The sequence below is a fragment of the Vulpes lagopus genome, chromosome 7 (genome assembly GCF_018345385.1).
Source record: "Vulpes lagopus strain Blue_001 chromosome 7, ASM1834538v1, whole genome shotgun sequence".
NCBI classification, from domain to species: domain Eukaryota; kingdom Metazoa; phylum Chordata; class Mammalia; order Carnivora; family Canidae; genus Vulpes; species Vulpes lagopus.
This window is the reverse complement of record NC_054830.1, coordinates 71,452,044-71,465,987: the sequence shown is the minus strand read 5'-3', so window position 1 is coordinate 71,465,987 and position 13,944 is coordinate 71,452,044. Positions and strand designations below refer to the sequence as shown.

The 13,944-nt window shown below is 35.6% G+C and overlaps 1 protein-coding gene across 3 annotated transcripts in view; it reads left to right on the top strand.

Annotated features, from left to right (window-relative positions):
• The window catches only part of FSD1L (fibronectin type III and SPRY domain containing 1 like), a 69,468-nt gene that overhangs the window by 40,731 nt on the left and 14,793 nt on the right, over window positions 1–13,944 (top strand). The window contains exons 7-11 of one of the 3 annotated variants that reach the window (XM_041762044.1): window positions 3,046–3,255; window positions 4,919–5,017; window positions 9,912–10,041; window positions 10,664–10,696; window positions 13,676–13,776. In XM_041762044.1, the coding sequence (XP_041617978.1) occupies window positions 3,046–3,255; window positions 4,919–5,017; window positions 9,912–10,041; window positions 10,664–10,696; window positions 13,676–13,776 (573 nt within the window). The remainder of the gene's footprint in view (window positions 1–3,045; window positions 3,256–4,918; window positions 5,018–9,911; window positions 10,042–10,663; window positions 10,697–13,675; window positions 13,777–13,944) is intronic. The other 2 variants (XM_041762047.1, XM_041762046.1) reach the window with 2 other exon arrangements.

Genomic DNA, 13,944 nt, shown 5'->3' with positions numbered 1-13,944 from the left:
GATTTTATTTATTCATGAGATACACAGAGAGAGAGAGAGAGAGAGAGAGAGAGAGAGGCAGAGACACAGGCAGAGGGATAAGCAGGCTCCATGCAGGGAGCCCAATGTGGGACTCTATCCCAAGACTCCAGGATCATGCCCTAGCCAAAGGTGGCGCTAAACTGCTGAGCCACCCAGGCGTCCCTCTAGAGGAGTTTATAGAAGGAAAAGATGACAGAAGCAACCATAGGTATAGAGGAAGGAGGTATATTTGTCAGTGGATATCTACCTGTAAATTCGCCTTTCAGAATTACTATTATAGTGTCATTCACACTATTTCTAAATTCAGAAGGAAAGGAGTTGTGGATTATGAATATATACATGAGTATTATTATTTTGATTTTTTTTGGAAAAAAAACTGTTAAAAAGCAGTCTTTTCACTATTACTTTCCTTCTCTTGGGTTTTCTTTCATGGCTTAACAGACCAAGGCCATGTCTACTAAAAAGTCAAGTAGATTGCATACACAGTAGGATTTCCTTTTTTGGCAAACTGTGTTATGACAGTCTCAAGCAATGAAGTATAATAAAAAACAAGAAAACCTTTTGTGGAGGAATTTCATCTGAAAGGAAGATTATAGTAGGTTGTTAAAAATTGTGAAAGATGAATTCATGTCACTAATTTTTTATTCTGTGATAGCATAAAAATTTCCCATAAGATGGAATCAGATTAACTTAGAAAAACAAATACCTTTTTTTAAAAAGATTTTTATTTATTTATTCATGAGAGACAGAGAGAGAGAGAGAGAGAGAGAGAGAGAGAGAGAGAGAGAGACAGGCAGAAGGAGAAGCAGGCTCCCGCAGGGAGCCCAGTGTGGGACTCAGTCGGGATCCCAGGATCATGCCCTGAGCTGAAGGCAGACGCTCAACCGCTGAGCCACCCAGGCATCCAGAAAAACCAATATCTTCATCCTTTAATAATCTGTTCCATAAACACCACAAAAATCAACTCTTACACTGTAGTATGTATAGTAAAATGAGTTGTACACTTACTTGAGTTTGAAAAATAGAAGTGGTAGTGATAATAATTCTAGTCATTTTCTTCTACTCTAAGCTATTTTTTATACACTAAAACTTAAGAATTTATATCCTCATCCTCTCTGAGCTCCTGCAGCTAAGAAGAGAAACATATCTGTGGCAGTGTTGATGTCACTTGCCTTTTTACATTCACATGCAGGAACATAAAATTCTTGAGCCAGTTTCCACACTATTGCCAGTTGAGTGTTACTTTATGGAAATTGCTGTGAATTGCTTTCCATTCTCATTTCCAAAGAAAGTCCTGCATTTCCTAAGTATTTTTTTTCTGTTACAAATATACCACTTTTCATCTTACCCTGAAGCTCCGTCCCCCATTTGATGAACTCAACTCTTCTGTATAGAATCTTGGGTGAACTTTCCACACATTAGATCCAGGTCAGCCTTAATTTAACATATACCATTCTTAGATTATCAAAATTTTCTTTCTCCTTCCAGGTATCATCACTTTTTTGGATTTTTTTTTTGTCATTTTTAACTCAGTTGCTACTTCTAGCAGTTTGTTCTCTTTTGGAGGCCATTGTTCACATGAAAGAAATATCTACTTGCCAATACATTCTTACTGGAACGGCAGCTGAATTAAGATGTAGAGTCTGGGGAGTTAGCTGGGCCTGCTTACAAATTAAATAGTTTTTGCTTTACATCAGCCTCTTGGAACTTTCAGGCTTTTGACTTTTCAGGCTTTTGTACCGGCGTTTGACTCAGCAAAATTACAAAATTATTACATGCCATAGGCTGTTATATTTCCTCACACGTAGGCAGTGCAGAGCATATTAAATTCATAAATGCCTGTGGTTTATTCTTTTGGCAGTGAATACTAGTCTATATTGCTTGTTTCAATAATTGAGATTAGCATTTGTTATGTATTATAGGGACAAGAACCCTACAAAAGCTAGATTAAGAAAATAAACCATAGTGACAAATGGTAAATATTTATTGGAGGGCACCTGGGTGGGTCAGTGGTTGAGTGTCTGCCTTTGGCTCAGGTCATGATCCTGGGGTCCTGGGATCTAGTCCTGTATCAGGCTCCCTATAGGGAACCTGCTTCTCCCTGTGCCTGTGTCTCTGCCTCTCTCATGAATAAATAAATAAAATCTTTAAAGAAATACTTACTTGGTTATCTTTTATCTTACTAATAAGGTATATCAGATTCTAAATATTTATTGTACAATTACTCAGACAAGAGTTGAACTTTGGAGACTATAGTTAATGGAGATCAGTTGTCCCATTTTTCTCCCTTCCTCTTTTCTTACTAGTTAGGCTTGAAGATGTCAAATTTATATCAAATTCTTTTCATATTGGCCTTTTTTAAAAAAAGTAGTCTCCAATGCTACGCTACAGTCTTGAACTCATGACTCTGAGATCAAGACCAGGCTGAGATTAAGGGTCAGATACATAACTGACTGAGCCACCCAGGGACCTCTAGGACACATCATGGTCTTGATTATTTTGTCTAAGATGTAAAATATTTAGTTTACTTTGTTGTTTGTTAAGTTCTACATTGCTTTGCATTTTAACTTTTGTGTATAATTCCTTTGTTGTCATAGTTTTTAAAAATTAATACTTTGGGGGGTGCCTGAGTAGCTCAGCTTCTGATTCTTGATTTTAGCTCTGGTCACGATTTCAGGATTGTAATCTATATTCCATAGCTGTTTGAAGTAGTAGATTAAAAAGTATGTGTTGAGGAATAACAAGTTATTCTTGATTATTTATCTTTAGCATATTTGACTTGCTTTTTGCCAACTAGGATTTTATTAAGAAACTTTGAGTAAGTCTATGAAAAAACCTTAAACATGAATTTTTATATGGAACTCTGAAAAATAGTTACTTTGCCTTTATAGAGTATCCTTTCCGTTAGCCTCATTCAATTACACCATTAAAAAACAACATGAAAAAAGTTTGAATGACAAACATAAATATTAGATTAGTACTATAATAAATGAGAAATTAGCTTTTTTTTTCTTTTTCTCTCAGTCCCTAAAGCTCCAGAGATAGATCCAGTAGAGTGTTTGGTGGCAGACAATTCTGTAACAGTAGCTTGGAGAATGCCAGAAGAAGATAATAAGATTGATCACTTTATACTAGAACATCGGAAAACTAATTTTGATGGACTTCCACGTGTAAAGGATGAGCGATGCTGGGAGACAATTGATAACATTAAGGGTACTGAATATACACTGTCAGGTAAAATGATGACTGCATTTCATAAATCTCATTCTCAGAAAGTAAGTGTGATTGTGAAAAGTATTTTGAATTACTTTAAAAGATAAAGTTCAGCTTCTTTGGCCAAGCTGACTTTTTCTATAATTTATTATAGAAGTAAATTTCTCTTAAAATATCAGGAAGACTTTCATTTTAATTAGTTCTGGATATTTGTAATCTGGTAAAACAATGTACGTAAAACAAACATGAAGGGGTGTTCTGGAAACAATATTTCAGAATAACATTGAATTTTACCCTTGATTTTTTAATAATAAAAAAGCTGTCAATTTTCTAGATGTATGTACTACTCTGCATTTCAGTGGTACTATAAAAATTGTTGCTTTTACCTTTTTATGACTACCTTCACAGTAATACTTAAAGAGCTGTGACTTGGCATTAGAAATTTGTGTTAGCCTTTGAAAAGTCTTTAAAAAGGTATCTCTACATCCATAGGGCTTTGGTATTTGAAATGGCCAACTGTTTCCAGAATTGTTCAACCTTATGCATGAGCAGTAACATTACCATTATTAAATGCTTACCATTTGTCAGGAGCTGGGCTGAAGTGTATTACACAATACATTATTATTTAATCTTTATAATTATGAAGTTGAATCTTTTATTCTATTTTGCAGATACAAAAACTGGCTCCTTCAAGTTGTTGATGATCTCATAGCTAGTAATTTTTAGACTGAGATTTTAAAGATTTTATTTATTTATTTTTAAAGTAATCTACGTCCATTGTGGGGCTCAAACATAATTCTGAGAATCAGAGTTGCCAGTCAGAGATGCCATAGATTAGGATTTTTTAATCTAGACTTGATTACTTCAGAGTTTCCTATGCTTTACTTTTTCTTTAAATTCATTTTTCACATAAAAAGACAATGTTTCGGGGATCCCTGGGTGGCGCAGCGGTTTGGCGCCTGCCTTTGGCCCAGGGCGCGATCCTGGAGACCCGGGATCGAATCCCACATCGGGCTCCCGGTGCATGGAGCCTGCTTCTCCCTCCGCCTGTGTCTCTGCCTCTCTCTCTCTCTGTGACTATCATAAATAAAAAAAATAAAAAAATAAAAAAAAAATAAAAAACTTGCTTTAAAAAAAAAAAAGACAATGTTTCATAAATATAAAAATTGTTTAGGATATCTTCTTTCCAGAAATTGAATATGTTATTTATTTATTTATTTATTTATTTTTAAAGATTTTATTTATTTATTCATGAGAGACACAGAGAGAGAGGTAGAGACAGAGGAAGAGGGAGGAGAAGCAGGCCTGATGCAGAACTCAGTCCTGGGACTCCGGGATCACACCCTGAGCCAAAGGCAGATGTTCAACTGCTGAGCCATTTAGGCATCCTGAATATGTTATTTTAAATTAGCCTTTCTCCTTGAATGAAACATCACTTTTAACAAGGTTTGAAAGTACCTTTTTATCACTAGATTTTTAAAAAATCCATATTGGTAAACTGTATATAATTTATTTCTTTTGAAGAAAGTAATAGATAAATTTTGATTACTCTTATTTGAGGCATTATCACCGTTTTAACATAAAAGTAGTTCCAAGGAGGGAAAGTGTCTGAAGGTTCATACTCATGCTTTTGGAATAGATCCCTTTATTTTTCATATCTGAAAACCATTTTCATTTTTTTCAGGCTTGAAGTTTGATTCAAAATATATGAATTTCAGAGTACGAGCTTGTAACAAAGCTGTAGCTGGAGAGTATTCTGATCCAGTGACTCTAGAGACCAGAGGTAAGATCATAGATATTTATACAGCATAAAACAAAACTTAACATCTGAAGTTATTCAAGACTGTGAGAGGAAGCATTTCATGTATGGTAGCACTTTTTCCCCACTGCACGTGTACACACACACACACACACACACACACTTGGAATTCCCAGCAGTAGGAATTTTACGATGGGGGAATTAGTTAACCATTAATATTGGTTTTCCTTTGTTAATCTTTTATGATGGTGTTCAGGTGGGTAAAATAAACCAAGATGATGGCATTATATTCTATGGTGGATGTTAGTTTATAAATTGCAATCTAATATAAATACATAGGCATCAGTGAAATTTGCCCAGAGATTTCTCAGGGAATGGATTATGGCTCAATAATGAGGAAGTACCATTCAGTTTAGTTCCTGCTCTCCTTTCTTGCTTTCTCTTGCTTTTTCTTTCTCTCTCTTTCTTTTTTTTTTCTCTCTCTCTTTTCCAGAGAGGCAGAGAGAAGTGGGAGAGAGAGAATCTTAAGCGAGCTCCATGTCTAGTGCAGAGCCCAGTGCAGCCTTGATCTCACAACCCTGAGATCGTAACCTGTGCTGAAATCAAGAGTCGGACCCTTAACCAACTGAGCCACCCAGCTGCCCCATGTTTTCTTAAACCTTACTGTAGAAATTAACATTTGTATTTTTATTAATGATTACAGAGCACTCTGAGAGTTCTCCATTTGATTATTAAAACCATCTTGGGGGATGCCTGGGTGGCTCAGCGGTTGAGAATTTGCCTTCAGCTCATGGCGTGATCCTGGAGTCCCGGGATCGAGTCCCATATCGGGCTCCCTTCATGGAGCCTGCTTCTCCCTCTTCCTGTGTCTCTGCCTCTCTCTGTGTGTGTGTCTCTAATGAATAAATAAATTAATTAAAAAAATAAAACCATCTTGAGAGAACAGTAGTCTAGATATTACTTATACCCATTTTGTAGATGAAAAAAGGGAAGTTTAATATGTTAAATGACTTGCCTATGATCTCTAGAACTAACTTGGAAAGGTAATTAAGAATCTATTTCCAGGCTGCCTGGGTGGCTCAGTTGGTTAAGCATCTGCCCTTGGCTCAGGTTGTGATTCCAAGGTTCAGGATCAAGCCCCATGTTGGGCTCTCTGCTGAGCAGAGAGCCTGCTTCTCCCTCTCCTACTGCCGGCTGCTCCCACTGCTTGTGCATGCTCTCTCTCTCTCTCTCTCTCTCTCTCTCTCTCTTCTGTCAAATAAATAAGATCTTTAAAAAAAATCTGTTTCCAAGTTCCTTGCCAGCCCTTACTGTGGACCTGGAACCTGGGTGTTTCTAGTCTTCTGAGAGCAATTTGGATTTAGTTAAAACTCTCTAGAATAACATATTTCAACATAGATTTTTTTAGGTAGTTAGCACTTGGAAGGCCATAGTGCTAGAGATCTTGTTAGTTGTGAGATGATAATTGACTGGGTTTACTTCAAGAATCAGATTCAACATATTGTTGAGGTACTTGAGCTTTCAAGTAGTCCACTGGCATAGTTCATAAAGCATTTGGATGGGTTTACATGCCAGAGTTTGATATGATTTGGAAGTGATATAAAAATATATCAGAATAAAACAAACTATGAAGTCCCTAAGTTATTGACAAGACAAACTGAAAAGAATGTGTCACAAAGTTAAAAAAAACTAAGTTGAGTAATTTGCTTAGATTAGCAAATGTTTTTATTCAAGAACTATAAATAATTTAGCCAAGAATGCAGTTACTTTGAATTACTTGTAATCAAATTAAGATGTTATTGTGGTTTCTTTAGAGATTTTAACCATTTCAAAGTATAGTCATAAATATGTAGATTCTTTTCTACACAACTTGAATTGTTTTTAGTCCTTGTCAGGTAAAATTGCATTATTATTCTCCCTCAGGAGTATTGTATCTTTTTATGTCTTTTGTTCCTTCTCTTTTGCCCTTTATATTTAGGGACCAAACTTGGACCTATACATTTCTATGCAGATTCCACAGATTCAGAAAAATAAACAGCTGGCTTGTTTCTTTGGAGTTGGGCTGGCTGCTCCTATTGGCAGTGTGTGAATCTTAGTAGTCAAATTCATGGTCTTAGTGTTTGTAGAGAGAGACTAAATTCGTTTTAGTCCTTCCAAGAATTCTCACTGTGAGGTAAACCCCTTGGGGTGAGGATAGACTGAAATTTAACCTTGAGGCCCACTAAACATGGTTCTGACCTTCAGGGAGCCTCAGAATTTGTTCCTTAAATGGCTATAGGTCTCAACTTTTCTAAAGTTGTTCCATACCACTGAGTGGTTGTGAGCTACCACTGTGGCAAGAGCTACAGAGGAAAAGGCTAGGTTTTTTAAAAGATGACGTGGTGAACAATTATTAATTTTTTTGGCTTATTGCAGTACTTTTTGACCAAACATAGAAACAAGTGTATAGAACAAAGAATTGGAGGGAAAGGGAGAAAGATGGAAGTTAAATAGTGGAAGCCTACCAAAATTTGATATCCTGCCTCTTACCAGTGTTCAATGTGGGAAATAGTGAACATCTTTCATTTCTGTCTCTCCAATGTATGTAGTAGCACTATTTCATATTATTGGAACTGTCACATGTGATGTGTAACCTAAGGTCTTATGAATAGAATTTTTAAGTAATTTTACATTACTTCCTTGTAAAGGTAAATGATATATTAATCACAAATTACTCTCTAGTTTCAAATGATAGTGGCTATGATGCAATTTTGGAGTGCAGAGAAAACAGGTACCAACACAAACATGAAACATAACGATAACTTTGATTTTTTTGGTACTTTGTTTTCATAGACTTTTAAAGATACAGAAACTAATACCTAGCTGTATTATAGAGATGATCTGATGTTTGAGACCTCACTTTTGAGACCAGTCCTGTATTTTTTGTTTGTTTTTAATACACAGTATCACTGTTAGCTGAGAGAGGAGAGGTTCAGTGACTTGGTTGACGTCCCATAAAGGAGATAGTATACAAAACCAAAAAAAGAAAAAAAGAGGGAGAGAGAGAGAAATGAAAGATTATACCCCTGGGATTGAAGTTCATACCTATCTGTCTGCATGCTGTGGTATTTAAGTCTAGTCTCAGGTGACTTGAAGGTGACACCTTTTTTTTTTTTTTTGCCACTCATGACTCTGTCCTTCTCCATCATATTAAATATTTGGAAACAGCCTTAGGATTTTTTTTCTTGCCTGTTTTTTTGAACAGTCTTAGAATTTTAACAAGCACCTGAGAATTGATGGCACCTTAGACTTAAATGTACTTTTTTTTTTCTCTCCAGAATGTAGATACCCTAACATATTATTAGCTACTAGCTAATATAGGGGTTAATTAACTCTTGTTTTTTTTAAGTTTGTGGACTTTTTTTTAGTTTTTATTAATATCTACAACCAATGTGGAGCTCAAACTCACCACCCTGAGATCAAGAGTGCATGCTCTCCTGACTGAACCAGCCAAGTGGTTCAGTTTTCTTAAGGCAGCTCATTCTTGATAGTGCAGGGTGTCAAATTTGCTTAATCCTATTTTTTTAGTAACCTGCTTATCAAGCGACTATTAAGTGCCTATTTAGTAACCTTTAGTAAGGAATTTTGTTACCATTTATACTGGAAAACTATATTCTTTTTGTAATTTCATTTCTGTTTATATGCAGATTTTAAAAAGCTAATAACTTGTATGATATTTCCTAGAAGCAGTATGTTCAGTAGATTTGTACTTAGGAAGTTATTTTATAAATAGACAATGAACAATGGATCAGACCCATAGCTGAAATTAAAGTGCTCTTTATAGAAACAGTGAAGGAAAAAATTTTTTAATCTACTAGGTAAACATTAGGCGCTGTTTATGAATATCTTGTTTGATGATGCATACTTCATAGAAACATTGAAGCTTTGGCTAAATCAAGTAATATCCTTAAGTAAAATGGAGTTATAAAGGAATATCACTTCAGTGAGTAATTACCAGAAATTTGAACTTTTGAAGGAAAATACAACTAACAGAAGCAGATTTGTTAGTAAATATATAGTAGATGATGCCTTGTGTAAGGCAGAGATTCTGGGAATTGCATTGGAGTATCTGAGGAATTCTGCATTATTCAGCTTAATAAATACATTTTAATGATTTACTTTCAGTTTCCAAAGAGAGAAGGTAATACATCTATCTCTATTAGGTGGGCCAGTTTCCTTGCTTCTCCTGTCATAGGCTGTTTCTCTGTGCTTTTTAATTCAAAACTACTGAGAGTTTAAATATGAAACCATTAAGTATTAGAGCCTCAGAGAAAATATGTGTGTGCCAGACTGTATAATTTTCTACATCACTTTTTTCCCACATCCTCAAGTCTACCAGCTCCTCTTCCTATTTAGTCATAACAATCAACTGATAGTCCACTGATATTCTAATAACAGAAAGTTGAGATTATTATGTGCTGATGGAAATTCCAGGAGAGGGAATAGCAGTAACACCAGAGGCCATACAAGTACATTGTGTTTGGTTGGGGTTGCAGGATATATAGAGAACAATAATGGGAAATAAAGTAGGAGTTAGTTAATTACAGCCTTATCTTTGCAAACTTTAAATGCTAGCATTAGGAGTTTTTAAAAAAGATTTTATTTATTTATTCATGAGAGACCCAGAGAGAGGCAGAGGGAGAAGCAGTCTCCATGCAGGGAACCTGACGTGGAACTCGATCCCAGGACTCCAGCATCAGGCCCTGGGCTGAAGGCAGGGGCTCAACCGCTGAGCCACCCAGGCATTCCAGCATTAGAAATTTGAACTTTATTCTCTTTGTACAGTGCTGAATAAATTAAGAAGGAAAATAATGTGTTGATGGTTGTGCTGTGGATATGTTCTATATTTTTTTAAAAAGTGAACTATTTTTTTGGACAGCATTAAACTTCAGTTTGGATAACTCCTCATCCCATTTGAACCTGAGAGTTGAAGATACCTGTGTAGAGTGGGATCCTACTGGAGGAAAAGGTCAAGAAAACAAAATGAAAGGGAAAGAGAATAAAGGCAGGTAAGTCATTTCATTAGATCTGTTATGTGGACACATGCTTGTATGTTGATTCTTATTTGACAGTGACTTATGAAATTCTTATTCTATACATCAGTATGATTTGTGATAGGCTAGTAACACAGAGGAATATAATACTGTTTATCAGTACTTGAATTTGTTATAAATTTTTCATTACTTTTTCTTTCCTAATCCTCTTTTTACACATTTTTTATTTCAGTATTCCATTTCTTTAAAGTTATATCTACAGCAACTTAACTGCTTACGAAAGAAGTTCCTGAATTTTAGATCACCAATCTTACCTGAAGTCTGCATTAAATGGCAACTTTTAGCATGAACAGTCCCATTGTCTTGTCCCTGATCAGCAACCTTATGAACTAAAGAGGAAGGAAGGCTTGGGACCTTTTGTTGTTGTCAGACTTTTTTAGACAGTCTTCGAAGTATGGGGGCCTCTTTTTTAACAGAGGAAAATTTTGCTCAAACTGAAATAAAGCAATATCACTGTGAGTTACAACAGTGAATCAAAAGAATTTTTCTCAACAGGCTTTTGATCTAATTTTATTATAAGCTGTTAAATTTAAGTTGTAAAGCAGTCTCTTAACAGTTGCCTATTTTTATCTAACAGTGTCCATGTTACTTCACTGAAGAAACATACAAGGTGATGATCTATGTCTGTCTGGTTCTAGGACTTAGTATACCTAGCTTCGCTGAATAACTTTAATTTTTCTTTTAACCAATAAGCAGAAGCCATTGCAGTAGCTTTCATAAGCTAAAATACTGCTCTCTGTAGACTGTCTGTATTGGTAGCTTATGTTTTGAATTTACAGCATTATAGTATGCTGCATACTGTTTGGATTATGTTGTATATGGTAACAAAACAATAAGCTCTGCTTTAAAGTCTTTCTTGAGTTATTTTTCCCTCATCTCATTTTTTTCTGCATTTACTTGTAACTGGCATCTTTCTTGTGCTGTATTCAGTATATCTAACATTACAGCTTTGTTTTTATTTGTACTTGACACGAAGCAGGTTTGACGTGTTCTTATATTGTATGATAATAATACAGTTTCAAAAGCATCAAGGATAAAAAATAAAGGTCATTATTGAAATTACTAGGACAGTGCTCAGAAAGATGAATCAATTCAAATTGCATGATTAATAATGTGCTAATTTGAAGATACCACATCTTTACCAGAAACCAGAATGTATTCCCTTTTCAAAATTATCTTTTTTCTAGTTTGTTTGCTCATTATTAGTGAAAGTGACTTTGAGTTAGCATAGTATAAATTACAAAATGTTGCTGGACTTAATAGAATATATGAAGTTTCATTTGGTCACTTGGAGATTTTTAGACTGCTTCTATTTAAGCAGTTCAGATCATATTACTTCTCTTTCTCCTTTCCTTTTAAGGATACTTTATGTGTAGGGTACTTCTGGAATGTTATATCCATTTATTCTTTCTATAAATACTTGGTCGATGTAAGGTGTTAGCTAGATGTGGTGGGGTTTGTAGAGTTAAACACTATTCCTGCCTTTAAGAAATTTGCCTTAGCTTATGTATATGGGTTATATATCTATATACAACTAATGATAATACAAGGTAAAGATTACATGTAATGGTAAGCATGAATAAAGAATTTTGAGGAAGAAAGATGTCCTGAGCTGCCAGGTTTTAAAGTGGTCAGTTAGGACATTGAGCCGAACTGAAAGTAATAATCAAGCCTTTATTCACTTACGTGATAGTATAAGCAAGAGGCCACAAAGGAAAGGGTGCTAGCTCTCCTCACTGTTCCATTTTCCCCAACATAATGGCATTGGGTGAGGGTCAGGTAAATCAAAGTAGATTGCAAATGATGGTTATCTGGAGGATCATCTCACTGCCAAGAGAGTCTCAAACAGAATGCTGTTCCTGTTCTTTTATGGACTTGAGGCCAAGAAGAAGAGAGAAGAGGAAGGGTTAGAAGTGGGAAAGTATTGAGATGGAGTGGAGAGAATGTCTTCAGATTGCATACATCATCCTTGCTCCCTTTAAGGAGGTCTCCAAAGAGGCGGCTGAAAAGGTCTCATAAGGGAATCTCTGAATGGAAGTGCCTAAGCTAGGAGTGCAGATATGCATCTGAGCACTGGGTTGGGGTGGAGGTGGATTGCATCTCCCTTCAGAAACTGGGATAACTTAGGTAAGTATCAGGTCTGGCATAGGAAAGGCAGCCCTCCCAAGCCTGTCACTAAAAGCCTTTTATTATTGTCTATAGTTGGGCCTGAAAAGCTACACATAGGATTTTAGCCTGGAGATGGATTTCCCAGAAGAGTTATTTAGCCTGGTAGAATCTGGAAGATCTTTATTAATGGAATAATAGACTGGTTCTCAAGAAAGTAGAATGCATGCCATTTGGTCTTGCATTGAGAGAGGGAGAAATAAGAGAAAAGACACTGAAGCAGGTTGCCTGAGTTTAAGGAACACTTTAGCTGCTACATTTAGCTAAATAGTGCTCTCTAAGGGTGAGAAGGCTAGAAAAGCAGATTGGGACCAACTATAGAAGAACCTAAAAGGCCAAACTAAGTTTTATAGGCAATAAGGAAGTACTTGAAGATTTTAAAGTAGGAATATCAGACTTAGGTTTATCTGGTAACAGTGAACAAGATGAATTGGGTGGCAAAGAGAATTTCAGAAACTAGTAAAACAATCTAGAGTGCAGGTAAACAAAGAACCTTAATTTGCACAATTAAGCTGCAAAAGTATCTGTCTTTAGAGGAACAAGGTAGGAGGGATCATGTTTGACCTAGGACAGTAATAGCTGTTGTATTGCTTGCCAAAATGTTCTTAGGGTTGGAAGTCTAGAACGCTGCTATCAAGGAGCCCTCCTTATTTAACTTTTCTCTGAAATTTAAACTGCCACTCTTAATAGTTAAATCTGTTTGTTTTTTCTCCATGCTTTTCCTTTTATTTCTTTACTACCGGTAAGTTATAATTTTTTTTTAAATGCAGTGATTCAGTATAATTGAAGTGTTCTCTTTAAATTGTCTTTGGGTTTTGATTTATTTTGTGTTTTTGAGATTTAGTGCAAGACATCATACTGTCCCATTTATCATATCATGTAATTTGATATAAGGAGAGGTTGACTCTTGTCCATTTTAGCAGGAGAAATGCTTATAATATTTGATATTATCCTCTGTAAGGATTCGGGCATATACTATTCTTTTTAAGAAGATCCAGAGAAAAAATACCTGCTGCTTATGAAAAGGTTATTTAGTTTTCATTAGAATAAGCATATTTTTGCCATTTTAAAATTTAAATTTAACTGCAAGAAATGTAAGCTCTATAATCTGTTACTTTTCTTGAGGTTTTTTCCCCTTCCATTCTTTTGTTTTCCTTTTCATCTTGTCTCATTTTGGCATTGTTTCTTATTTCAACTGTGTGTTCTTTGTATCAACTTTGTTGTCTGCATGATGTTAGTGTTCAGCCTGCTTTATGTTGATGACTTCTTACATTTCAGTGTTTATAGTTGACAACTCTTTAATAATAACTCAGATAAAATAATTAAAAATCTTTTCAAAGTTTCCTTTTATGATTTGTGATTTTGGTTTGTGAAAAATTTATTACATAGAATATTTGTTTTCTCTTTTTTCCTGCTTATATAGAAGTGGCACACCATCCCCTAAACGGACATCCATAGGCTCCAGGCCACCAGCAGTAAGAGGCAGCAGAGATCGTTTTACTGGGGAGTCATACACAGTGCTGGGTAGGATAAACATAGCCTTCATTATGTCAGTTAATATTAAAAGCATCATGGTCACACTGGTGGCCACTCCCGAGCTGGAGAGGCCTATGTATTGAATGAATATTTGCCTAGGTTTCTCCCTCTTGAAGCCTGATTACTTTTGGGAGGTTTCAAATTGTCTAATCATTG